General features: G+C 38.2%; 1 protein-coding gene across 1 annotated transcript in view; it reads right to left on the bottom strand.

The window, feature by feature from the left end:
- The window catches only part of ADGB (androglobin), a gene marked incomplete at its 5' end in the record, with an annotated part of 94,036 nt that extends 73,574 nt beyond the window's left edge, over positions 1-20,462 (bottom strand). The window contains 8 exons of the mRNA XM_081314742.1: positions 634-833; positions 1,863-1,949; positions 2,945-3,084; positions 5,147-5,365; positions 7,049-7,120; positions 9,254-9,346; positions 11,693-11,870; positions 20,389-20,462. Of these exons, the coding sequence (XP_081170868.1) occupies positions 634-833; positions 1,863-1,949; positions 2,945-3,084; positions 5,147-5,365; positions 7,049-7,120; positions 9,254-9,346; positions 11,693-11,870; positions 20,389-20,462 (1,063 nt within the window). The remainder of the gene's footprint in view (positions 1-633; positions 834-1,862; positions 1,950-2,944; positions 3,085-5,146; positions 5,366-7,048; positions 7,121-9,253; positions 9,347-11,692; positions 11,871-20,388) is intronic.
- Positions 20,463-27,259: the final 6,797 nt, after the last annotated feature.

The following is a 27,259-nucleotide window of genomic DNA, read 5'->3' as shown; positions in this document are numbered from 1 at the left end:
GTCTTCAATCAAAAATTTGACTTCCTGTATTTTAAACATTTTTCAAAGAAAACTCTACACTGTTGCAGTAATACTCTTCAGCTGTGATTCAGCTGAATTCAGCTGGGGATGATAAGCTTTGTCTACTCTAGGAAAGAGCATAGCTGGTAGTTTCCATGACCTTCGTGCAAACATATATGCGTATCTTTAATGTAGCTAGAAACAAGAATGAGCTTTTTTTTTCCTCCAGAGCTAAATGTATGCAATATACTATAAGAAAATATTATATTGTTGCTCTTAAATGGAATAGAAAATAATAGTACAATACAATAGGACAGGAAGGCAACAGCTAAGATGGCAAACAACAAAGATGAGATTTGTTTGAGCATCAAAATATTTTATATAATGTTTGGGGCAATATATTTCAAAGGCTGGCATATGTATACCTGCTGGCATTTTTGGAAAACACTGATTATCTTGAGCTTTTGCAATTGGTCTAGGGACAGAACTGGCCATGTTAATCCTGATAAATAATTTGTGGGAAAGATGAGTGTAATTCTGTTGTACCTGTTTTATCTCTCGGCAATATAACCTTGTTATTCTTCTGGTACTCTTTCATTGTGTGTCTGATAGCGTGGACAATTTAAAGCATACCTTTCCCAGCTTTCTCAGCTTTTTCTGGTTTTTCTTGTTGTTTAACAATAGGCGTAGTATCATTTTTTATCTCAGATGCTTTCAAATCCTTTTTTGCATCTTGAAGTGACGATTTGGATTCAGGAGGTGATTCTTCTGGTAACTTAAATTCTGGCACAATGTCTCTTATGAATTCCCAAATTTTATCCAAATATCCAGATCTTTAAAAATAATAAATACAATATATTTTTGAAATAATGCCTTGTTAATTTACTACAAATATATTAAACCCCTGGCAGCTCGAACTTTTTGGGCTTGGGGAATCTGATAAACTGTTTTTAAATAGTGAAAAAGAAAAGCATTATACTTAGCTAAAAAATAAGAAAATGATCAAGTTAGCAGAACTGACTAAAACTCAGATATATGCAAAATGAGCAATACATACAATAAAATATAGCTTCTACATATCAACACAGTTACAGAAAACTATAGAATTAATTTCAAATTGATTCAATTTACCATTATTTAACAAGTAAAAGGTTTAATTTTTAAATAATCTTTTTTTAAAGTTACCATTATCTTATATATTAAATATTATATAAATAGCAATAGTAATAGCTTTACATTACATTCCAAAGAAGACAAGATACCGTGGAAGACTGGATCCAGTCAATCATAATCAGAATAATTTGACAATAACTCTTCTCTAACTTTTAGCAACTCATATTACAATTTTCAAAATATGAGGAACGTATGTTAAAAACATGGACTTTTATATAAGTTGTCTTTGTTCTCATTCATTCATTCCTTTTACATAGTCAACCCTCTGCCATGTGACTGCATATTAAAACACTCACAATATAAACATAAGATAAAATAAAAGAATAAAACACACTGTTCTGGGCATAAAACACCAACCGTATATAATTACAATGGACTCATACACTTGGACCTACGCCTGTAGAAAGAACCTAGTTTTAAAGGCCTTCTAAAGGCTCACGGTGTCAAGATCATCTGACTCTTGGGGAAGGAGCATGATTCCCAAGCCGCCGCAACAGAGAAAGCATGTCCCCTCAGTCCTTTAAAATGGCAGTATAGAATTGATGAGACTCAGAACATGCCAACCCTATCAAAAGTTGTGGGATCACGGAATTTTTACCCAAGGGCCCGATGATAATAAGTACAAAATAATTACAGAGTACAGCACATGCAATAATTAAAAAGCATATGTTAGAAAAAATAGAACTTACTGGAGAGGAATAATTTCTGGTATCCATCCAGTAAGTGCATGCAGAACTGTAAATTCTCCTAGTTCCCTTTTCCCAACCTCATTGATACTATGAAAAATAAAAGATGTGACAATTGACATATGAATATTCTATTCTGTCTGTATCTCTTCATGTTCTGTGACAACCCCAATCTTCCATATTTAATACACAATCTTTTAACCCCAGAAAATTTACAACCAACAAAAATTTATTTCTTCCATACTGTAGTTATAATAACTTAAATGTCTATGTTAAATCTTTTAACATAGCACACATCTATATTGCTGAACATCTTAGATTCTCATAGGTCTAAATAAATCAGAATAGAAAAAAGAACCAAAAATATTAATCTTAAAATTTAAGATTAAATCTTAGACATAGATGTGGTTGCAAAAAAAATCTGGGAGATGATCCAGTCTATCAATTTTAGCAAAACAAAAGATTCATATTGTTTGGGGCACATGAGTTGTGCTTCAGAAATGCATGGAAAAATATGCTAGTATGTTTGATTTTTTTCAAAGTAAGCATACAGCCATCACCCTGACAATGTGGAATCTAAATATTGCAGCTGTAGCACATATTTTTTCATTGGTGCCTTTTACTTTGTATGGTTCCTACTGTTTTATATAGTTGTTATATAACAATAGCTAGCATAGATCAAGTTATGCAGTTAACTTGCTCTAGCATTGTTTTAGTACTCTTCTGTTTAATAAATATGCCATTTCTTCTAAACAGAAGAAGGTTTGAAATTTAAACTGCAACTGGATCTACACAAATAGAATGAAGTGTTCTACTTCTTTATCATCCTATGCATTGCAAGAAATTTAGTACTAGTATTTCAAGAGGTGCTCCAAATATGTTTGAGTAATGGAATTAAAAATTTGAAGAGTTCCCCTAAGGCTGATGTTTTTGTACTAATATATTCTATCGAAGCTGGGAAGCTTCCAAGGTTTAACAAAAGGTTCAAGAAGATAATTAGTTGATAAATTCAGAGCAAACAAGCATCCTCTCTGTATTAAGTTATGGCTTTCCTTCTTTTTTAATCTCAAAACAGGAAAACATACTCATTATTTGCTAATTTAATGATGGCTTTGGATAATATCAGTGGCCAAAGTTCAATTTCACATGTTGTGGTTGGAAGCAGCATGAAATTGTCTTCGCTGAAAGGTATACTGTCATCCACAATGATCTTTCTCCAACATCCCTAGAAAAAAATGAAAATCAAGTATTATGCGGTAGTAATGAAAAATAGACTCATTTCAAAAATATGCGTGACCTTCTCAAAGGTTGACGCTCATTATAATTTAACTAGATAGAAAGAACAACATGAAAATTCAGTGAAATACATGTATAAAACAGATGTACAATACAGCTAGTAATTTAAATATCATCTGCAGAGAGGGTACTGATGAGTTATCCTCAACTGGCCACATTCATGTGTCTTTTACCATGGCAAAAATATGCTTTTATATATCACTAGCCAGCACATTCTCTTGTTATAAAGCATAACAAACAAATTGTTTGCCATCATTTTTTATGGGAACCGAAATATAGTGACAATGTGGATATCAGCATCCCTTATGACGGGTGACTAAAGATGACTGTTTGGGTACTTGTATATGTGCTAGAAGGAAGTATATAGAAAATGACCAAGAGTGCTCAATGGAACTTGTGAACATTATTCAACTAACTTAGTGCTGGCTTTTTTCCACAACCTTACTGGTATTATGATAATTGTACTTTCTTCTTAGCCTCTCCCTATACTTCTTGCCAATAAGATACTTTTTCTTAACAACAAAATTATTTCCACAAATTATACTAATGGAAAGACATAAATTGAATCTGTATTCAATGTATTCATGCATTAGGTAAAGGTAAAGGTTCCCCCACACATGCGTGCTAGTCGTTTCCGACTCTAGGGGCCGGTGCTCATCTCCGTTTCAAAGCCGAAGAGCCAGCGCTTGTCCGAGGACGTCTCTATGGTCATGTGGCCGGCATGACTAGACGCCAAAGGCGCACGGAACGCTGTTACCTTCCCACTGTAGTGGTCCCTATTTTTCTACTTGCATTTTTACGTGCTGCTAGGTTGGCAGAAGCTGGGACGAGTAACAGGCGCTCACTCTGCTACGTGGCACTCAGGATTCGACCCGCCAAACTGCCAACCTTCTGATCGACAGGCTCAGCGTCCTAACCCACTGAGCCACCGTGTCCCTTCTATTCATGCATTGCCACATGTTAAATAAGCTTTTCTCAACTAAGGTTCCAGAGAAGAGATCATGATTAAAGAAAAAATAACCAGCATTTTTTGAACATTGTTAGGGCTGATAGTGGTAGAAACATGGTAGAAACATCATGACTCACATGGCCTGCTTCTTTGCTATTGTTCTCTACATTATAAACATGAATGGTGTGAGAATTGAATTATATTGTGAAGTTTTTGTAGTTTTGTGAAAAATAGCTACAGATATAGCAATTGTTTATGAAGGGGTTCCCCAAAACTAAAAATCATTTCAATGGTTTCTCCAGGACAAAAAAGATTGAGGAATGGTATGTTACACAGAGTTGGTATTTCCCTAAGCCAGATGTAGTACAATAAAATAGCATAAGAAAAATAATTGGTCATTTTAAAACATTTAATAGGACTAAAATAAGGAGGCTCTATGTGGAAGGTTATTTCAAGAGACTCTACGATTTTATACTGAAAATATCTGTGACACTTTTTCCTATTGATTGTGCTACTTCTATCTTTCTGATTACAGGAATGTATGATAATAGACTACTGGACTACTCATGATTTTCTGAAACATGTAAATGTATTATGGTTCTGATGCATTATAGCAAACACTGCAAACTAGGGGTGTGTAAAACATTCAGAAGGGAAGAATACTTCTTGCCTTTTCAAACCAACAAAACAGATGTGCCATGCATTTGAAGTGCACTTTTAAATGCATGTATTTAAGGTTTACTGTAAAGTGATCAAAGTAAAACAATCATATGTAAAACATATAGTATATCTAGACTTTATTCACTTTGGATTATATGAATGTGTAATAATATAAAGACTTTGTGCATTAAATTCAGCTCTTATGCAATAAAAGATACTCAGTAGGATATATAATAATAGTTAAAACAGTAGTGTAATTTCTTAATACCAGTCACTATTCCCAATTGTTCCTCTTCTATGGATAGTTAAATAAGCAATGCAATTCATTTAACAAACTGTAAAAAAAACCTAATATATAATATACACATAAATGATCACTTACCATCCAGAAGAGTTTTACCACATATTTTCCATAGCTGTTATACAATGGCATATGACCTTTTATTGCTTTGCACAATGAGTAGATATGTTCCCATGGCTTCCACAATACTGGAGGTACTGGGGGTATTTCATTAGCATTAGTTTTAGCTTCAACACTTAAAGCAGTTGTATTGTGCAACTTCCAAACTGCATATATTTCACTTATTATCCATCTCATCAACTGAAGCCAGATGTGGATAGGATGTAGAGGAAATAAGAAAAGTCAGCTGAGCTCTGGCATTCAAATGCTTTCCATAAATAAATGAAAGTGGACTAACCATTCTGATACATTCTATATATTCAGGCAATACTGCTGACCTGGATAGCTCCTATAGCTTTTGTAAAGCTACGTATAGTCATCTAGAGTGCAAATGTTGGAACCCCACAGAAAAATAGCCCTGAGAGCGAAAAAATATAGTGTTCCACTTAGCCTCTAATGCCTAAATTTGGGGGATAAGAACAAATGAAAATCCAATCCTGGAATTTGTTAATTAAATATTTAAACAATGGACACTAATGGAAATCGTAGTTTCCTTAAAAATGGAAACAAATGTTGATAATCCTTATATTAACAGCCTTGGTGGAGCAGTGGGCTAATGCCTCCTTAAGTAACACCAGCTGCCTGCAATTAGTGCAGGTTCGCATCCCACCAGGCTCAAGGTTGACTCAGCCTTCCATCCTTCCGAGGTAGGTAAAATGAGGACCCAGATTGTTGGGGGCAATAAGCTGACTTTGTAATAATGCCACTTGGGGGTGTGTGAAAGCCCTAATAAGCAGGCATATACATAGAATGAAGGCTACTGCTAAGCTTGTAAGCCGCCCTGAGTCTTCGGAGAAGGGCGGGATATAAATGGAATTAAAAAAAAATATGGGAGAGAAAAAGATACTATTAACTATAACTCATACAGGTTGAATGAAAACCATAGCTTTAAACATAATGTTCACTGAGTTTCATAACAAGCAGCTATGATATGCAGAATAAAGTGTTTAATGATATTCATTTCTAGTTCCTCGTAAGATTACCTCGCTAGAAATCATATCACACATTTTCAATTTAGTGAAGTATTGATTCTGAGGGGCGTTTGTGAGCTGTACTTATACATAAATGTGTAATTTCTTTATGACTGTGATCTTAAATGAGTTGTGCTTATATTATAATTAAATTGTTAAATGTAGATTATAGATATAGCATAAGAAACATAAGCTCTACTGAGTAATTTGGTTTTATCTAAACATCCAGAATAGGTAGATTTGACTATTTTTGGTGATGTCATTTCCACATGTCTTATGTAGAAGTCTGATTTGCCCTATTATTTGCCCAATAATTTTGAAATTTTAAAAAATGTCCAAATAAGAATGAATAGATTTAATGAAGTTTCTTTCTGCAAAAGCATGCAAAACTAAGAATCCAGTAATTTGCTTAAAAATGTGAAATGAACAAACTGCTAGAACATCTTCTATTCTAAACCGTTTCAATTTTCTAATGAAAACATAACATTTTAACTAAATAACTCTAAACTGACCTTTCATAAACTTACACTATATGCCATCACCCACAATGAATGAAAATTGCCCAGTTGGGGAAATGGGCAGCATTTAAATAAAATAAATAAATGCTCATTTACACTGCTCTCAGGTAATGAACCAACATTTTGCTGTCTGATATGAGGTCTAATCCCATCTTTGTCTCGCTCTGCATGGTCGTACTTTAGTAAATCAGTTCACTGTGTTGCATGACAGGTTTTGATACTTCCTGTTTTTTCAGATCAAAGTCACTTTCATACTTTTGCAACAACAAATATTTATTTCATCCAAATACACATTCAATGTATGTTATTTCTTATAAAGGATGATTATTCCATACCTCACTGCCCATTAAATGTTCGTTTGATGAAAAAAGATCAAACCAATTTTCATTTTTTACTACCACAGGAACCTAAAAGTAATGAGAAATTTAATTATTCTATGAACATATACATGAATTGTTAATAATATTAGAGCAAAAATCCATATACTTCATGGATCAAAGTTACATATCAAAGTATATCTCAAAAGACTTGTACGCTGATTAAGAAAGTATGCTGAGCAATATATATACTGTGTTCATAACAAATCAGGTATCCAGAATACTGTTAATATGAAATGGTCAAAAAAACGTATGAAGAGGTAATGTCTTCCAAGGTGACATATTCTGTTTTTCTCCTTATACGTATATTTGAGGAAAACCTGAAGACCTTTCAAAATCTCTGAATAAATATGACTATAGAACAAATATAAAAACTATTGGATAATAGAAATTCCAAATTCTTGAAATTTGATTTAGACAATTGTGCGCCTTTAAACTTTCATTTAAAAAAAAGAATACTTTTTTCCCTCAAGCAAAAAGGTTATCAAAATGCTGTAACATTATTTTTCTAAAGTAAATATTGAAATGGTGAAAGAACAGAGGCAGCAAACACTATTTTTCAAAATAAGAATAATATAGTCCTCAATTTATAACAACCACTGAGACCAGAATTTCTGTTGCTAAGCAAGGAAGTTATCAAATGAGTTGCACACAGTTTTACAATCTTTTTTTGCCATGCTGGTTAAGCAAATCACTGCAGTTGTTACATGAATCATGTGCTTGTTAAGTGAATCTGGTTTTCCCCATTGACTTTGTTTCTCAGAAGCTGGCAGAAAAAGTAGCAAGTGGTGATCCTATAACCCAGGGATGCTGCAATCATTGTAAATAAATGTCAGTTGCCAAGCGCCCAAATTTTGATCAAGTGACCATGAGGATGCTGTGACAATCATAAGTATGAGGACCATTTGCAAGTCACTTTTTTCAATGCTGCTATAATTTTGAACAGTTGCTAAACTAATGGTTATAATTCAAGGACTACTTGTATATTTATGTTATTTAGTTTTAAAGAGTAAGCTAAACATTGACCATATGGAACTATATAGGTAAAGTAAAGGTTCCCCCGCACATGCGTGCTAGTCGTTTCCAACTCTAGGGGCCGGTGCTCATCTCTGTTTCAAAGCCAAAGAGCCAGCGTTTGTCCGAGGACGTCTCCGTGGTCATGTGGCCGGCATGACTAGACGCCAAAGGCGCACGGAACGCTGTTACCTTCCCACCGTAGTGGTCCCTATTTTTCTACTTGCATTTTTATGTGCTTTCAAACTGCTAGGTTGGCAGAAGCTGAGATGAGTAACAGGAGCTCACTCTGTTACGCGGCACTCGGGATTCGGCCCGCCAAACTGCTGACCATCTGATCGACAAGCTAAGCGTCCTAACCCACTGAGCTACCGTGTCCCTTATGGAATTATATAGTTAACCCTTTTTCTCTCCATCAGTGCAAGGCCAGCTCAAAGGCTGAGAACTATTTTATTTAAAAATAAATAAATTGGTAAATGTATATATTTCAAATACAAAATTATCTTTTCTGCTATTATGTACGGTATGTACTATGTAGGCATAACACCCACTATAAAAACATGGCACCACCACAAACACGGAGCCAAACAAAAGCAGCACAACTCACCAGTTCAGGCCTAAGGCTGGCAGCTGAGACCAGCCCATCCACTCAAAACACATCCCCACCCAATCAGAACACAGGCCCCATTCAAAACACACTCCCACCCAATCAGAACACAGCTAAGCCCCCACCCAATCAGAGCACACCTCCACCCCATCAGAACACAGCCAAGCCTCCACCCACAGAACACATCCCCTCTGGCAGTTTAAAAAAGAAGAAAAAACAGCCACTATCACACACTTCTCCCAGAAGAACGAAGCTGAAGTCACCAGCCTGAGGATGACGGATGAGATTTTGTCGAAACATTGCCCTGATACCTCCAATTCTACGTGGGGAAAAACCACGTAGATATAGACAAACCTTTTGTAAAAACCTGTTGAAGAGCTCAATGTGAGTTTTTAAATTATAAGAAATACATTTCACATTTCTAGAAATCATTGGTTTTGCCATAAAGGATACTCTGATTCTTTTTTCTATATTATTGTGCATTCCCCAAGTTAAAAAATAAATAAATTTTAAATAGATAACTGGAATTAGGTGCACCTTACCTTATTTGTTAAAATTTCTTGAGGCCTTTTCCAGAAACTCACTTTCAATGAAGAGGGAAGTTCAAGTTTTCCTTCTGGATCTTCAAACACATGCTTTGTGCAATGTTAATTGAAACAAAAATTAGTTGAATTCTTACTTAGTGATATCTAGGCCTTACTAAATGAATTTAGTGGTACTTTGATGTTATCCGTTCAGTCAAAACCAACTGCTAATTTAACTGATCTGAGTTAATCTAAGTATTATTTAAAGTAAATCCTAACAGCTGACTCTTTAATGCCGAATTGGTAAAATTTCTATGACTCTGAGTAATGTAAGTAATGCCAGCAGAGGAAATAGCCCCAAAATTTTGCATCTATTTCTTTTTGGCCTATGGGTGGGAGTTTAAAATAAAATGTAAAAGTATTCTGTATATTGACTCTATGGAAAGATTTTTTTTCTAATTATGCCAATTAGAAAATTTTGGCGATAATTTGCTGAATTGCGATGTGATTATTTTTTATAACCATGTCTAATATATCATAAGAATTATAGGTCTTAAATAGAGACATCTTCATGGCTCACTATAGCATTTAGTCTGTATACACATTGGGCAGGTTGATAACAGACAAAACAGCTTCTTCACAATCTTCCAGCCCACTGCCACCATTCTCATTTCTGATAACAGGATACATGGAATAAATGAGAAGTCAACTTCAGAAACCATGAATCTTAAATTTATTGTAGAGGGTCTACATGTAGCCTTTTGTACTGGTAGCTGTTTGATTTTCCTCATATCTAAACCTTGCTGAAGAGTGTTTCTCACCACTCTCACTTGACAAATCTCCATTGCAAAGGACAAGGAAGATATTGACAGAGAAATTTCACGGTTGCAACTCCACCACTCTAGCAAGCTTCACAGGGGGAAAACCAACTATAATGCTAAAAAAAGCAACAGAGAGTCCAAAGCGTGTGCTAAAGGAGCATTTTGCTGTTCTTCACTTACTGTTTGTTCACTTATAAAACAAAAAGACAAAAAAATGCCCCTGATCAAATTCCAAATTCTCTCCTGAAATCTTAGAAGCAGATTCTAAGATGTTATTGGCCATCAATAAACACTGGTCAGAACGTTCCTGCCTAGCCAGCTACCTTGTTGACCATCATTTATCATTGGTGGAACCAGGGCTGGTAAGGACTCTGACAGTCTGCGTGTCAAAACTAGGACACACTGAAACAAGTGCAGCAATCAAAATACACAACCAATGAAATAACGGTCATGAAATACACATATGCACAGGCAAAGCTCCACATCACATTGGTAAAGTTGAGTCATAGTTACCGACCGACATGTGGAAAACTTAAGAGTTACTACAAGTCTTCTCCCCATCTCTTGCAATCCTCAAACTCAAAATAAAAGGCAGAAACATCATTCCCCAATGCTATGCGCTCCACCCACGAGTTATGATGAAACCTAATATTTTTATAACTGAAACAATATGTTGTGGCCCCCCCTGCACCTGTCCTAACCGAGGAAGAGGACTCTGAGGATGATGGGGAGGAACTGGCAAGGCCTCCCTCTCTGGGACCCTCCCCTCTGGCAAGGCCTCCGTCTCCATCTGAAGGCCGAGAGGAGCAGCCTGGGAGTAGCCAGGCTGGGAGCCAGGCTGGAACAAAGCTCAAGGAGCTGCAGCAAATACAGTCTAGTGAAGATGACTCATGGCTAGACCCCCAAGAAAGACGCAGGGCCAAGCGTTTGCAGCAACGTAGGATGAGTAGGAGGGCCAGGGAGTAGCTGAGTCATTGAGCCACACCCCACAAGGTACAAAAGGGGGTGTGGCTGCTCTCAGAACTTTGTGAAGAACAATTAATTCACCACAGCTTCTGGTCACGTCTGTTGGATTTCTCTACCTGTGTGAACCCTGGTTTGGATTTCGTGACTACGCTTCTTCATCTCTGCTTTTGGGTTTGTTTGTCCGGACTTTCTTGGAATTACTTGTTGGCAGTTATCTCATGTCAGCGAACGTTTGAGATAACTAGCTTATGTTGGGTGACTGTGGGTAGCTTGCTACCAAGACTTTATTGGGCAGCAATTATACTGTAGTATAAAGAATTAACCCTTTTGTTTCGTACCTGCTTGTCCGGCTGTTTGTACCTTGAGGGAGGGGGAACAGAACACATTAGCTAGCTCAACTAGCCAACAAACAGATCGTTGGTGATTTAAGCACTTTGATTTAAGCACTGCACCCAGTGATTAAAATATCAAAATATTTAAAAAAAACACCAAACCCATGGTAACCTTTCCCTCCACAATTCTTCTCATGTATCACATATGGGATGCAAACTTTCCAGATTGGCACCCAACTAAGCTTCAAAATTCAGTAAGTAAGAAAAATGCAACAAGAATAAATTTCTATATATTGATGAATTAGGGGGAAAAAAAGATAAGTTTATAGGAAACATACTAGAATAGGGCTTTTTCCAGATTTATCTTTTTCCTTTCCACCTTTTCCAGCATCCCACTTTTCTACATTGATGTCTGTTTCACTCCATTCTGGCCAGATAGGAAATCTTCCTTTCCTTGACTCGGGTGAAGTACCTTGAGGATTTACAGTAGAAGCTGATCCCGAAAGAAACCAGAGGCTGAAATATAATATGAATATGAAAAGTTTACTATATTCTTCTAACATGGTATTTTCTTTTATACACACACACACACACACACAAATTTATTGATTTTCCAATATTACACTTATATCTTTGAAAAGCAACGTGGTGTCTGGGTTACAATAGTTCCATTTCATACAGGTACATGTTGTTACAAATCTCCAGTTTGTTATAGCCAATATTTCCTCTTTTTTCCCTTAAATACTTATTGTCTCTTATCTAAATTAACATACTTCTTAATTTATCTATCAGTTATTTAATGGTTTCCTTGAATTTGTCAATACTTTTATATGTTTTATTTATTTTAACATTTCATCTTTAAGACATCAATCACCTTATAAATTTTTTCAGCTTTAATTTGCATTAATATTAAAGTTAAACATTTGAAGTTTCTCATTTTCATGTTTCTAGGGGATCCCACTTCTCTTTATCACAGTTCTCTCCAGTGCCTAATAATCTAGATACACATCCTATATATCTCATTTCCATATCAACAGGTTAATAATACAATATAATATTATTGTTTTCATTATAATTTCCACATACTGTAAATGCAATAACCAAAATTTCTCCCATTTCAACATTTAATACATCTTTTCTCTTCTTTATATCTGCTCTCTCGTGCTTAGACTTGTAATTTTATTCTTATCACTACATCTAAGTATATTTGTTACATTATATGTTAACATAAATGCATTTTAGTCAATTTCATTTAAACTATTCAATATTTCAATTTAACTGTTGATATTCACACATCTAAGTTTTTTAATTAGCCAGTATTTTTATCTGCACATCAAAACAATCTCTCATAATCCAAGTACAATCCTGTCTATTTAGATATTTTCTATTTCAGGCCTCTTAAATATGTCCATTCTTCTTCAATCTTATTCTGGCTTTCTTCCTTTGCCATGCCATTCTCTGTTTCCTTGCTTCAGGGTCATCAAAGAGTTCTTGTATTGTAGTATTGTATTGAAATGACCCTCCAATCTCCATTTTTGAAGGGTTGAGAGGTCTGATAGAAATACCAAATCTTCTCATTATTTTCTCCTCTTGGCGTAATTGTCCTGGACTGTCCATTTTTCCTTCCATCTGTTTCTCATTTTGATCTTCAAATTCCTTCTGCTTTATGTAGCAAATTTTTCCTTCTATCCATTTTGTCAGGTTTTTCTCCGAGTTTTCTCTTGTCTGTGCTTGTTGAGTAGTTATATCTTCTATCAGGGTATTTAATTGTTCAATTTTTTCTGTTATGTTCTGTCCCGATAAATTATTAGTTATAGTCACAATTTGAGTTTGCTTATCCAAGACGCTTTCTAGTTTTTCCCCCAAAAGCTCTTATTTCATCACCAGCTGTAGAAAGGAACTGATACGTTTGGTAGGTTATTTTCATCATAGCATAAATTTATTTTAGTATTTCTTCCATGGTGGACTCTCACATCTGGTGTTCAAGGTTAGTCTTATCTTGTTTTCAGCCAAGCGTCTCTCTCTCTCTTTTTTTTAATGGTGTCAGATTGCAATTTCAGATTTATTTATTTATTTATTTATTTAATTTATATACCGCCCTTCTCTCAAGAGACTCAGGGCGGTTAACAGGGCAATACTTAAAAACAGATACAAAAAATTAAAATTATTAAAACATGATTAAACAGTGCCCATAATAATACAAATTTAAAATTAAAATCATAGTAACAATCCCACCCCGTCCCATCAGGCCAGGCCCGCTTCGTTAAAGAGATGGGTTTTAAGGTCGCGCCGGAAGGAGCGGAGATCGGGCGCCATCCGGAGCTCTACCGGAAGATGGTTCCATAAATCCGATGCACCCACAGAGAACGCTCTCCCCCTGGGGGTCACCAGTCGGCATTCTTTGACTGGCGGCACCCTGAGGAGGCCCTCTCTGTGGGAGCGTACTGGGCGGAGGGAAGATGACGCCGGCTGCAGGTGCTCCCCAAGGTATTCTGGACCCATGCCATGGAGGGCTTTGTAGGTCATTACCAACACCTTGAACCTCACCCGGAAGACAACTGGCAACCAATGCAGCTCGCGGAGCAAAGGTGTAACACGGGAGTATCGGGAGACCCCCGATACAACTCTCGCGGCTGCATTCTGTACCAGTTGGAGCCTCCGAGTGGTCTTCAAGGGTAGCCCCATGTAGAGAGCGTTGCAGTAATCAAGACGAGAGGTCACGAGCGCATGAGTGACCGTGCGCAAGGCATCCCGGTCTAGATAGGGCCGCAACTGGCGCACCAGATTTAGCCACACAGTGTCCCCCAAGTGCTTAGAAAATTCTTTTCTTTTCTTTTAGGGAACTGCCTGTTAATCTCTTTTCAATTGTTTCTTCTATTTCAAAAGAGCAGAGCCAAATTTTCAAATAAAAATAGGAAGTAAGGAATAAATAGTCCACAAGTTTTTAGTCCACAAGTTTTTTTTAAAGAAATAAAGTTTTAATTGAGGTCCAATTCATTTTTTTTCAACGTTTCTTTTTAAAACACCCCTGGAGGTTCAATCGCCGCTGATTCTGAAGGGAGGGTTGAAATCCCCCCTCTCTCTCCGCAGGGGGGAAGGTATTTAGCAGCTTATTTAGGTGAAAAGAGGAAGATTGGAGTATAAGAGAGGTTGATCTTACCCGGTCTCTTCCACACTGCTTTAATGTTGCCTGGTAGTAAGTGTGGCTTCAGCTATCTGCAGCCTAGTGACCGGCCATATTGCTATAGCTGGTCTTTCGTTCATCGGTTCAAAGGAAATACAGGCACTAACAGGGGAGTTGCAGCCCCCCCTCCCGTGTTTCTGCAAAAGGCTCTTCTTGCTGGTCACCTCTCCAGGGTGACTCTTTGGCCCTTTTAGGACCCCCCAGCGATGTGAAACTGGACGTGGAAGACAAGAGTCATCCTCCAAACGTCCATACTGGTGGCATTGGCAAACTGGAAGCCCTAACATGGTATTTCTTTCTTACATGGCAAATATTTTCATATTTGTTTTCAATTTTTGAAAAGCTCCTAAGTACAAATAGTTGCTTAGTACAATTTAAACTAACCAGAAAAATGGGAATATTGTTTATACTTCACTTCAGCAATCTGCATATTTGATGACAGACAAAAGAAAAGTGCTTCCTGAAATCATGCAATTATATTGTGTTTCATTATTAGATTGAGATTCCTGATATCTTTTAATTTAATTTAATTTTAATTTAATTTAATAACATTTATATACCGCCCTTCTCCCTGAGGACTCAGGGCGGTTCACAGGGCAGAATAAAATAGCAAATACAAACATTAAAAAGAGATTAAACAATTGCCCTAGTTAAAAACAATAGAAGTACAATTCTAAAAAACCCCAAGATAAAATTAAAAGACCAAAGATAAAACAACCCCACCGATCCCCATCAGGCTAGGCCAGCTTGTACAAACAAAAATGTCTTGAGATCGCGACGAAAGGAGCGAAGATCGGGCGCCATCCGGAGCTCTACCGGTAGCTGATTCCACAGCTCCGGAGCGCCCACAGAGAAGGATCTCCCCCTGGGGGCCACCAATCGACATTCTCTGATCGGTGGCACCCTGAGGAGGCCCTCTCTGTGGGAACGCACAGGGCGCAGGGAGCTTGATGCCGGCAGCAGATGTTCCCTGAGGTACTCCGGCCCCATGCCATGGAGGGCTTTGAACACCGTTACCAGTACCTTGAATCTCACCCGGAAGACAACTGGCAACCAATGCAGCTCACGGAGCAGAGGTGTAACGTGGGAGTATCGGGAAACTCCCAACACCACTCTCGCGGCTGCATTCTGTACCAGTTGGAGCTTCCGGGTGGTCCTCAAGGGCAGCCCCATGTAGAGAGCGTTGCAGTAGTCCAGACGAGAGGACACGAGCGCATGAGTGACCGTGCACAAATCATCCCGGCTAAGATAGGGCCGCAACTGGCGCACCAGGCGAACCTGGGCGAAGGCCCCCCTAGTCACAGCTCCTATGTGGTCTTCTAGAGTGAGCCGTGAATCTAGGAGGACTCCCAAGTTGCGAGCCCTATCTACGGGGGGTAATAGTTCACCCCCCATAGCCAGAGGTGGAATGTCCGAATAAACCCGGGATGAAGATATGCAAAGCCACTCAGTCTTGTCGGGATTGAGTTGAAGTCTGTTCCTCCCCATCCAGACCCGAACCGCCTCCAGGCAACGGGACATCACGTTGAGGGCATCACTGGGGTGGTTTGGGGTCGAAAAGAAAAGTTGGGTATCATCAGCGTACTGATGATACCCAACTCCAAAGCCACGAATGATCTCACCCAGCGGCTTCATGTAGATGTTGAACAGGAGAGGCGAGAGGACCGACCCTTGAGGAACTCCACAAATGAGAGACCTCGCGGTCGACCTCTGCCCCCCTGCCAACACCGACTGCGAACGTCCCAAGAGATAGGAGGAGAACCACTGTAAAACTGTGCCTCCCACTCCCAGTCCCCTGAGACGCCGCAGCAAGATACCATGGTCGATGGTATCGAAAGCCGCCGAGAGGTCTAATAGGACTAGAACAGAGGAGTGCCCTCTGTCCCGAGCCCTCCAGAGATCATTCACCAGCGCGACCAATGCCGTCTCCGTGCTGTGCCCGGGCCTGAAACCCGATTGGTACGGGTCTAGATAATCCGCTTCATCCAGGACCAGAGGGAGCTGATGCGCCACCACACTCTCAACAACCTTCGCAAGAAAGCGAAGGTTGGAGACAGGACGAAAGTTGTTCAATACAGCTGGGTCCATTTATCCATGAGAAAGCCCCACAAATTAATCAGTAAAGGCTGAGTACAAATGTCTGATTACACAGACATTGGGTTGGAAAATGAAACTGAGTTGCACAAAAGTGAGGCAAAAAAATTTCTGTTTTTCAATTTGATAAAAGTAGCAGAGTAGCATACTGTTGTATAAAACGTGAAGTCTGCATCATTGCATTCTCAGATTAAAATACTATATTTGGATCCATAAATTAGCTTACACTTACTCTTTGCCAAAATAATGAGTGGATGTAACAATATACGGTATGCACATACATTTATTAAGATTTAAAAAAACTAAAATATCAAACAGTTCTAATATTTTTCTCCAAATGACATTGCTTATCCTTATGAAATGTATAACTGGCACTCCTAGCCAATTATTCCAATTCGATTTTCTAGGCAGCATGAACAACTTTAAAATGGTCACAATGACAGCATAATTTTTATTACTTTAATTTGATTGATGTTGATAATATATATAGTTTGAATAGGAAAATAATTGTAGATAAACCTTTACAAATCTTTGTCCTTATTAGCAATTAGCTGAAAGAGATACAAATGAGGATTTTTAAATGCAAAGCAATCACTTAAAATACATCAAATGAAGAAAATGAAAACAGGTGGCATGCAACATAACAAATGCATAAAACTTTATTGCATTTTAAGTTTGCAGGAAAACATTTCTAATTTGTTCAAGGCAAACATAACTATTTTGTCATAGACAAAAATATATTGGATGAAACAGCAGTGTTTCCATCTAATCAAATCCAGGCATCAAATTATCTATTACATTTAGTATTTTTTGAATTAGGTTAGTATGAATTTTAAAAAATGAATAATTTGAACTTGTCTCTGCTATAAAAGGGTCAAGGTTTTTGAATTTTGCATTTGAAATGGGCCCAGTGAGAATCGAGGACCTCAACACTTAGTATTAAAGAGAGGCAAATGGCTGTTTAGTGCCAATGGGAGCTTTCCTCCAAGTGCAATAGTAGGTGTAAAGATTTAATAGCCCGTCTCCATCCAGACTGCAATCCCAATCTCAACATCAATTTTAAGTTTTAAAAACGTTATGTTAGAACAAACCATGTGACAAATAAATCTAATTTGGTACTAATAGCCATGCTACTGTTAATTTAGGAAAACCACAATTTATGTTTTTAAATGCACTTCCCAGTGTAAAATTATACATATTTTAAATGTCAAATGCCAAACAGAAGTTTAATTCATATACCAACTAGAAAAGGCTGTAGCCATAATTAAACATAACAAAAGGATCTAGTCACTGCATCCATCCTTGTTCTTCTTGATTTCTTGGCAGCTTTTGATATCATTGATACCATTCTGGTATGGCATGGGGACACTCAGAAATCTGTGTTTTTGTTGTATTTTAAATAACTTTTATCATGAAGATACATAGTTTTTTTGTGTTTTAAGTGAAAAGATGAGTCCACTCCTTTCCCTAATTTTTCAAGTAACTTGTCTTCCTTCACCCTTTCAAAAGGCTTCAGACACTTTAAAAGGTCGTAGCAGTATCCAGAGAAGAACAAAGAAGATAACAGATTGAAAAGAAAAGGATGATTTGAAAGTGATAGTGGCTAGAGAAGGCATCACAGAGCAGAATGTCAGCAGGGAAGAAGTATGATCTTTATCATCTCCTGTATTTTTTTGATCAGAATTCTGCTGAACAGCTTCCTAAGTTCATTTAGCAAGCTAACCCCCTGTAATTTTACATTCAATTTTGCTACCTTTCACTTAGAATAGGAAAGAATGACAGCATTATTCCAAATGCCCGATATAGATCCAATCTTCACACCTATTTTAAACAAGTTGTACACCATCTCCTAAGCAAGCTTCTTTCATTCTGATCCATTAACACCATTAAAACCACCTTTCTCTTAATTTCACAGGCAACTAGTTTATTTGCTTCTCTTTTATTTCATGCTAATTGTTTCCACAAAATACTTTCCAATATTTTAGCTCTTATTTATGTAGACAATTTATACGGACACCTCTTCTAGGTACAAAATCTGGGTGGCTAACATTCATCCATACACAAAAAAATATAGTAACACTCTTCCAAGCAAAACAAAAACCAGAATTAAAATCATTGTTCACTAGCTGAGTGAGCATCAAACAGCAAACTCTCAACAGAATCCACACCTATACTGGGCCCATCCATCGTCCTAGTGCTGGCAAGAAAGTCAGGGCTTCATAGCCTTCTGGAACTCAGTGGAGAGCCTGTTCTTTATCCTGAGTTAGTTTTTTGATTCACAGCAAACGAACCCTGAAGTAGATCAAGAGCCAGTTTTATTTGGAGTGAAAACAACTCATCTTAGTCTGCTGTGGCCAGGTACTGAACTAATCCTTACCTTTTCTCAGATCAATATTTTAGGGCAGACATGTCAAACACGGGGCCCGGATCTGGCCCGCAAAGTGGTTTCATGTGGCCCGTGAAGCCATCCTGGAAACAGTGAGGGAACGGCCCCCACTGCCTTGGCCCTGGCCCAGAGACCCTCCTTCTGCCAGAGACCCTCAGATCTGTCCCACTCCTGCCCAGGCCCCCATTGGCACCCTTGATGCGAACGATGTAGAGCTGGCCACGCCCACCCAGTAGGCCATACGCACTCTAGCCACGCCCACCCAGTAGGCCACGCCCACCCTGGCCATACCCACCCGGCCCTGAGGGCAACCGGAATGCTGATGCGGCCCTCAATGAAATTGAGTTTGACACCCCTGTTTTAGGGCATACCAATAAAGAGCATATTTGTAGCTCCAGGTTGAAATGAGGGGTCCTTGGTACTCTCTGAGCTTGCTTGTTTTCTTGCAGACATTTCATTACCCAGACTAGGTAACATCATCACTAGCACTACCACTGATTATGTTACCCAGGTTGGGGGATGAAACCTCATTTTAGGGTATCTCTACAAACATTGCCTCTGTTTTCCCATTACTATCTCCATGATAGAGGCTGCAGAAAATGGGCAGCAATGGCTGCAGAGCGGATAGGAGGCTTCTGCCATCACAAGGAGCCAGTTTGGTATAGTGGTTAAGGTGTTCTCTCAGCCCTACCTACCTTACAGTGTTGTTGTTGTGGGAAAAGTAGGAAGCAGATGCATTAGGTATGGCTTGCAGCTTTGAGTTATATACAAAAAAAAAGAGAGATGAGATAAACATTTAATAATAATTTGTTTTTCTGTTCTGGCTTCATAAGTAAATAACAAAAAGGGAGAACAGCAGCAGAACCTACCCCATTGTCCGTGCTGCACACAAGAACCCCAAAGGAAGGATATTTAAAGCAGCCGCAATGTGTCATTTATCCAGGGCGACATACCTGGTTTGTTTATACTATCCCAGAGGTAGGCAACCTCGGCTCTTTTATGACTCATGGACTTCAACTTCCAGAATTCCTGAGCCAGCCAAGCTGGCTCAGGAATTCTGGGAGTTGAAGTCCATGAGTCATAAAAGAGCCGAGGTTGCCTACCCTTGTACTATCCCAATCGATACAGACTCTTGACAACTTAAAACGGTCTACACTTAAGCCCAGATCATATTCAGACATTCCTGTCATTATTCCGCACGATCGGAGGTCACTGACCACCCACTTTATTTCAAAGGGAGGAGTATCCCAAGGAATGGGAGGAGGAGGTCCACCTAGGTGTGACACCAGCCTCCTCTTGCCGGCGGAAAGAGGGGCAGAGGGGGAAAAGATCAAGAGAAAAGCTCTTCCAGCGAAAAGGGCAGGCCTTACTCTTTCGTGGGCGCATTTGACTGGAGAACATTGTTGGATTTCACCGCCTCCTTCTTTTTGCCGAACTTCGACATGGTTGGACTCTCTCGGCCGAGATCGTCTCCCTCACTGCCTCAGCGTCTGCTGCTTGGTTGCTAAGAGACTCCCTGGGCTGCTTCTTGTGCGCTACACCGGAAGAAAGTGACACGGAACAACACCTTCCGGTAGGAAGACCTACAGGGTCTTAAAACTTGGCCCTTTTATGACTTGTGGACTTCAACTCCCAGAATTCCTCAGCCAGCTTGCCTGGCTGAGTAATTCTGGGAGTTGAAGTCCACAAGTCATAAAAGGGCCATGTTTGAAGACCCCTGATATAGATTCATTCTCTCGCTCGCTCGCTCCTCTCTCTGTGCAGCGAATTCATAGACTTGCAACTCTTTGTCCCAAGGAGCTGAAAAACTTCACAGAAGAAGGCATTGGCAATGCTAATGGTGGTGTGAATGCCGGTGCCGGAAAGAAATGAAAAGAAGCTGGACATGTCTACAAAGTTAGCAAAAGTAGAACTCGACTGGACCCGAAGTAGAGCGCGTTGCTCAAAGCGAAGTAGAAACCGAATAGCAACAAAGATGGAATGATATCACAGTGCTATCACACAGCAATTGTGACACACTAGGGAAGTAAAAATGTAAGTTCCACTATCAATGAAAGGGCTGAAAAGGTATATCAGAAAGTACTGAATTGGTGTCATTTAGATTGTTATAGATGTATGTGAAAGTAGGAATTCAGAGATCGGTGATAGTTTCATTTTAAGTTCCAAGGAATTGATAATTGAAGAATATGGGATGGGAACAACTGCAGGGAGACTTATAAATAGAAACATAGTTTCCCACAAATTGAACAAAATTGGATGTCATGAAAGTTTACTGTGAAACGTGGAAGCTACTTGGAACAGAGTGAGAGTGCCACAGAAGTGTGTGGATTTATGCTAATAGGAAATACTTTGTGCAATAAAGAAGTTAAAAATAGGTGGGGATGCCCTTTTCGTACAAAATGATTGCTGTAAGAAATGAAGAATCACAAAGATATTATATGTATATAGAAAATATATATTGCCACAAATGTGGTAATTACTGAAAATTTCCTTAGTAAAGATTTGTATTTCAAATATGTTAACTTTGTCCCTGTGTATAATAAGAAATAAATTAATACAGTTTAAAACCATGATTGTTTTGACATTTTATATTGGAAGATTTGAGTTAGTGAAGTGTATATACAGAGATGACAGCTTTTGAATGGAGTCACAGCATTTAATGGTGTCAAATGTGGATCTTGGGGGAGAAAGGACATGGAATAAAAGGGGGAAAAAGTGAAAAATGAATAAAATAGAATCATTGGAGAAAGTAAGAACCCTGTAGAAAAAAAATTAGAAAATAATCTCCCAACAGATTGAATGGAAAGTAGTCATAAGGGAAACAATACAGAAGCTGTTTGGAATAAAGTAAAAAATAACATCACAAAAATATCAGGAGTTAACAGTATATAAATGGGAAATATAAACAATTTAGTGGGGGAAAGTGGCAAGAAGGTGACAAGCAACAGGGAGAAAGCAGAACTATTTAACTCGTTTTTTGCATCTGTCTTTACACAAAGGGGAAAAACAGTCCAACCTACCAAAACCAGTGCCATAAAAAACAGAATAGAAACGCAAGTTAAGATAGGCAAGAAAATGGTAAGTGAACACCTGTCCAGCCTAGACGAGTTCAAATCACCAGGACCAGATGGATTACACCCCAAGGTTCTCAAGGAACTGGCAGACATGATCTCAGAACCACTGAACTATATTTTTCAAAGATCCTGGAGCACTGGGGAACTACCAGAGGACTGGAACAGAGCTGATGTAGTTCCCATCTTCAAAAAAGGGAAAAAAATAGATCCAGGAAACTACAGACCTATCAGCCTGACATCAATACCTGGGAAGATTCTGGAAAAGATAATCAAACAACAAATCAGCGAACACCTTGATGCGAACAAAGTTATCACTAAAAGCCAACATGGGTTTGTCAAAAACAGATCATGCCAGACAAACCTTATTGCATTCTTTGACCAAGTGACAAAACTAGTGGACCAGAGGAATTTACTTGGACTTCAGTAAGGCATTTGATAAAGTAGATCACAACCTACTACTTGATAAGATAGAAAAATGTGGGTTAGATAGCATCACCACCAGATGGATTCGTAGCTGGCTGACAGGCCGTACTCAGCGTGTGGTCCTCAATGGAACTGCATCTACATGGAAGTGTGTAGTGGGGTGCCCCAGGGCTCTGTTCTGGGCCCAGTGCTCTTCAACCTCTTCATCAACTATTTGGATGAGGGGATAGATGGGGAACTCATCAAATTTGCAGATGACACCAAGCTGGCAGGAATAGCCAACACTCCAGAAGATAGGCTTAAGATACAGGAGGATCTGGACAGACTCGAACACTGGGCACTATCTAACAAAATGAAATTCAATTGTGAAAAAAGTATGGTTCTACATTTAGGCAGGAAAAATCAAATGCACAGGTATAGTATAGGTGGTACCTTGCTCAATAGTAGTAACTGTGAGAGGGATCTCGTAGTCCTAGTGGACAATCACTTAAATATGAGCCAGCAGTGTGCTGCAGTTGCCAAAAAAGCCAACACAGTGCTAGGCTGCATTAACGGAGGGATAGAATCAAGATCAAGTGAAGTACTAATACCACTTTACAATGCCTTGGTAAGGCCACACCTGGAATACTGCATCCAGTTTTGGTCACCACGATGTAAAAAAGATGTCGAGATTCTAGAAAGAGTACAGAGAAGAGCAACAAAGATGATTGGGGGACTGGAGGCTAAAACATATAGGGAACGGTTGCTGGAATTGGGTATGTGTAGTTTAATGAAGAGAAGGGTGAGGGGTGACATGATAGCAGTGTTCCAATATCTCAGGGGCTGCCACAAAGAAGAGGGAGCCAAGCTATTCTCCAAAGCACCTGAAAGCAGGACAAGAAGCAATGGATGGAAACTAGTCAAGGAGAGAAGCAACCTAGAACTAAGGAGAAACTTGACAGTTAGAACAACTAACCAGTGGAACAACCTGCCTCCAGAAGTGGTGAATGCTCCAACACTGGAAGTTTTTAAGAAGAGACTGGACAGCCATTTGTCTGAAATGGTATAGGGTTTCCTGCCTTAGGGGGTTGGACTAGATGACCTCCAAGGTCCCTTCCAACTTTATTATTATTATTATCTCTGCACAATTCTTGAGAACCCTATATTGGTATTTAAGATTTTGTACTCAGCAAAGCTGAACTTGAGTTTATTTGTAAGCTCACAGTGTAAAAAGCATCCTCTTTAACCCTTTTTAAAAAATGTTTTTAAGAAGAAAAATACAGGGGTTTAAGGTAACCATTATTTCACTCTCAAAATCATTGTTCCACCTTCAGTGCACTCTTACGTACTGCACAAAGTTTGGCATGATCCTTGAATTGACAGATGTTGTGCATTCCTGCAGCAGCTGATCTGGAAATCTCTTCTACTTTTCCATAGGATTGTATCACTTCAGTCTGAAGCAAATGCCACAAGCAGCATAGAATGTGTAACCTGAAATAACCCTGTTTACTAATGAAGTTAATTTACCCTAAAAAGATATGTCTCTATTGAAACATATGTAAGAAGGTTGCAGCATCCTATTAAATTTAGGAGACGTGGAAAGACCTGACCAATAGAATCACCAAGAGTCAGATTCACATCAACATTAAATTTAGGATTATGTCCACAGTATGTGAAATACTAGCTAGGGTAGAAAATTCAACTATTCCCATTTGTATACGGTATATCTTTTTCTATTCACACTATGTAATTTAGAGAAAAAATCTTTTTAATAGCAAGGCACTTATAAGTCATATAAATTTTTGAGCATCACCAAGTATAACTTTGGTACAGAGCCTTGGTGGAGCAGTGGGCTAATGCCTCCTTAAGTAACACCAGCTGCCTGCAATCAGTGCAGGTTCGCGTCCCACCAGGCTCAAGGTTGACTCAGCCTTCCAAGGTAGGTAAAATGAGGACCCAGATTGTTGGGGGCAATTAAGCTGACTTTGTAATAATGCCGCTTGGGGTGTGTGTGTGAAAGCCCTAATAAGCAGGCATATACATAGAATGAAGGCTACTGCTAAGCTTGTAATCCGCCCTGAGTCTTCGGAGAAGGGCGGGATATAAATGGAATTAAAATAAATAAATAAAAATAAATAAATCTATACAAACATTTGTAACTCAAACTGATTTCCATGGGCCTTACATCTGAGTAGACTGGCATAGATGTGTGTTGTTAAAATATAAATCGAGACAGATAAGCAAAGGAAAAATGGGTAAATTTGTTCTGTATTTATGTGAGGACCAATAATCAGAAAGCAAATTCTTTAGAGAAAAACAGCTATTCCTACATGGAGAACTAATCCAGATGATGTGCAAAGCCCATGTCCACATGTGTAATGTTGTTTTTTTGCATCTTGTCAGAGGAGAAATTCTGAAAAACTGCCACATTAAGCACCAAGTGATAAATCTGAAAATTGTGATTGCATGATTTGTTAAGTTTCTATCCTGCCTTTTACCCAAAAATTCAAGGTGTCTTGCATGGGAATCTCCATTTATTTCATCCTCACAATAATCCCATTAAGTAGATTATATTAATAGAAAATGACTGAAAGGAAGACACGGAGTGAATTCTGATAGTTGAGGATGAATTTAAACTTGGCCTCCCCACTCAAATTTCCTATTACTCTATTGCTATGCATTGCTTACATCTTAACTGTAGCTTTTACAGGGTTATTTTAAGAATGTTACTTAGGAGTTAATTCCTCCAAATTTAACAACTGCTTTCAAACCAGTGTCATGAGGACCCAGATTGTTGGGGGCAATTAAGCTGACTTTGTAATAATGCCGCTTGGGGTGTGTGTGAAAGCCCTAATAAGCAGGCATATACATAGAATGAAGGCTACTGCTAAGCTTGTAAGCCGCCCTGAGTCTTCGGAGAAGGGCGGGATATAAATGGAATAAAAAAAATAAAATAAAATAAATAAAAATAAGATTACGTAGATTTGAACTAGACTTTGTTGTTGGATTATTTTCTTCACTTTTTCCAGGAGTGTTTTATGTAAATGAAATATTAGTACTTTTTTAACAATCTGATATATGCCTCTATTTTATAAATACTGAGATAGTAGTAAAGAACACTGGGGCATCTTTTTTTAAATGTCAGCATGCCACGATTCTATAGATAAGATCTTGAATACAAAAATGTTTCACTGACCTCATCAGTTTTTGCAAACGAGATGCCTATCAAAGATCTGATCATAAAATATATCCATAAGAGAACAGTTAGAAGAAGACTAGTTTAAAGTCACCTACCACCATAGAATAGTCAAATTTGCAGAGGAATAATTTCAGGTTTTCACAAATTATTTGCCTCTAACAATAAATGTATCTTCAACATTTAGGATCTGTATTTTTTATTCTCTTTTCAGTTCCTCACCTAGAACAGGAAATATGATTTACAGCTTGAAATACACTGAGGATTTACAATGGGCCTAAAAAGGAATGTAGCTGTTGATAACTTGAACTAGTATAAACAATGAGTCTTTTGGCATATTAGATTAACACATTTGTTATGGCTCAAATTTCTATGGACTATAATATACATCCATCAGATGCACAAAAGCTTTAAAGCAGGGGTCTTCAAACCTGGCCCTTTTATGACTTGTGGACTTCAACTCCCAGAATTCCTCAGCCAGCGTGCCTGGCTCAGGAATTCTGGGAGTTGAAGTCCACAAGTCATAAAAGGGCCAAGTTTGAAGAACCCTGCTTTAAAGTAATTTTTTATAATATTTTGGAAAAGCTATAGCAGCTTTTTTTTTGTAAAAGGTATAAAAAGTATTTTTTATACTATTCCCTAAGGCAGGGGAAGGCAACCTTGGCTCCTTTATGACTTGTGGACTTCAACTCCCAGAATTCCTGATCCAGCCATGCTGGGAATTGAAGTCCATGAGTCATAAAAGAGCCAAGGTTGCCTACCCCTGCCCTAAGGTGTCACAAGTATTTGTCATTTTGTTGGCTCAGACTAACAGCTATCTCCCTGGAAAGCTCTACTACTTATTCTGTTAGTTGCACAGAATGTAAAAATGTTAAGATCTCTGGCTTTTAAGCTTATGCTAAACTTTGCAACTATTTTTCATGTTAAGAGATTTGTCTATCAGCATAGGCCATTACGGCAATCTTTATAATGCTTGTCTGGAAACAGCATGGTTTTCTCATTGAGAACATTTATTTATTCATTTAGGAAAATTTATATTGCTGCCTACTCATGGCAACTCAAGGCAGCTTACAGGAAATAAAAACAATGTGAAAGTAATCAAAATAAAAAATAAAAATAAAAAATAACCCCCCCCAAGCGACAACATACACTCATACCAGCCATTTAATGGGCTCCCCATTTGGTGCTTTTCAAATGAATATATTACATTTCGTAGTATAAACATATAAATGATCTGTTCATTGTTTGATAATGTAACATGCTGCCAACTGCATTTGTTTTGTATAAAAGTATTATAATGTTCAGGACCATATGATATAAAATGGGGAAATGATCCCAGTCATCTGAATGTGGGGAAAAAGCATTCTCTCCCCTTCTAAAATTCTTAACGTATTTTATTTCTTCAATCACAGACCTATTAAACTTTATAATGCAAAACTAAATTGTTCGGCACTTCAATAATTCCACAGTTCTCAGAATATGCTTTGTCAATAATTCAGATACATAAGGTAAGGCAAACATGTTGCTAGAGTTTGAAGAAGGGAAATATGAAATTATAACTGAAAAATA

This window comes from Vipera berus (genome assembly GCF_964194415.1).
Source record: "Vipera berus genome assembly, chromosome: 1".
Taxonomy (NCBI): Eukaryota; Metazoa; Chordata; class Lepidosauria; order Squamata; family Viperidae; genus Vipera; species Vipera berus.
This window is presented reverse-complemented; position numbering and strand designations above follow the sequence as displayed.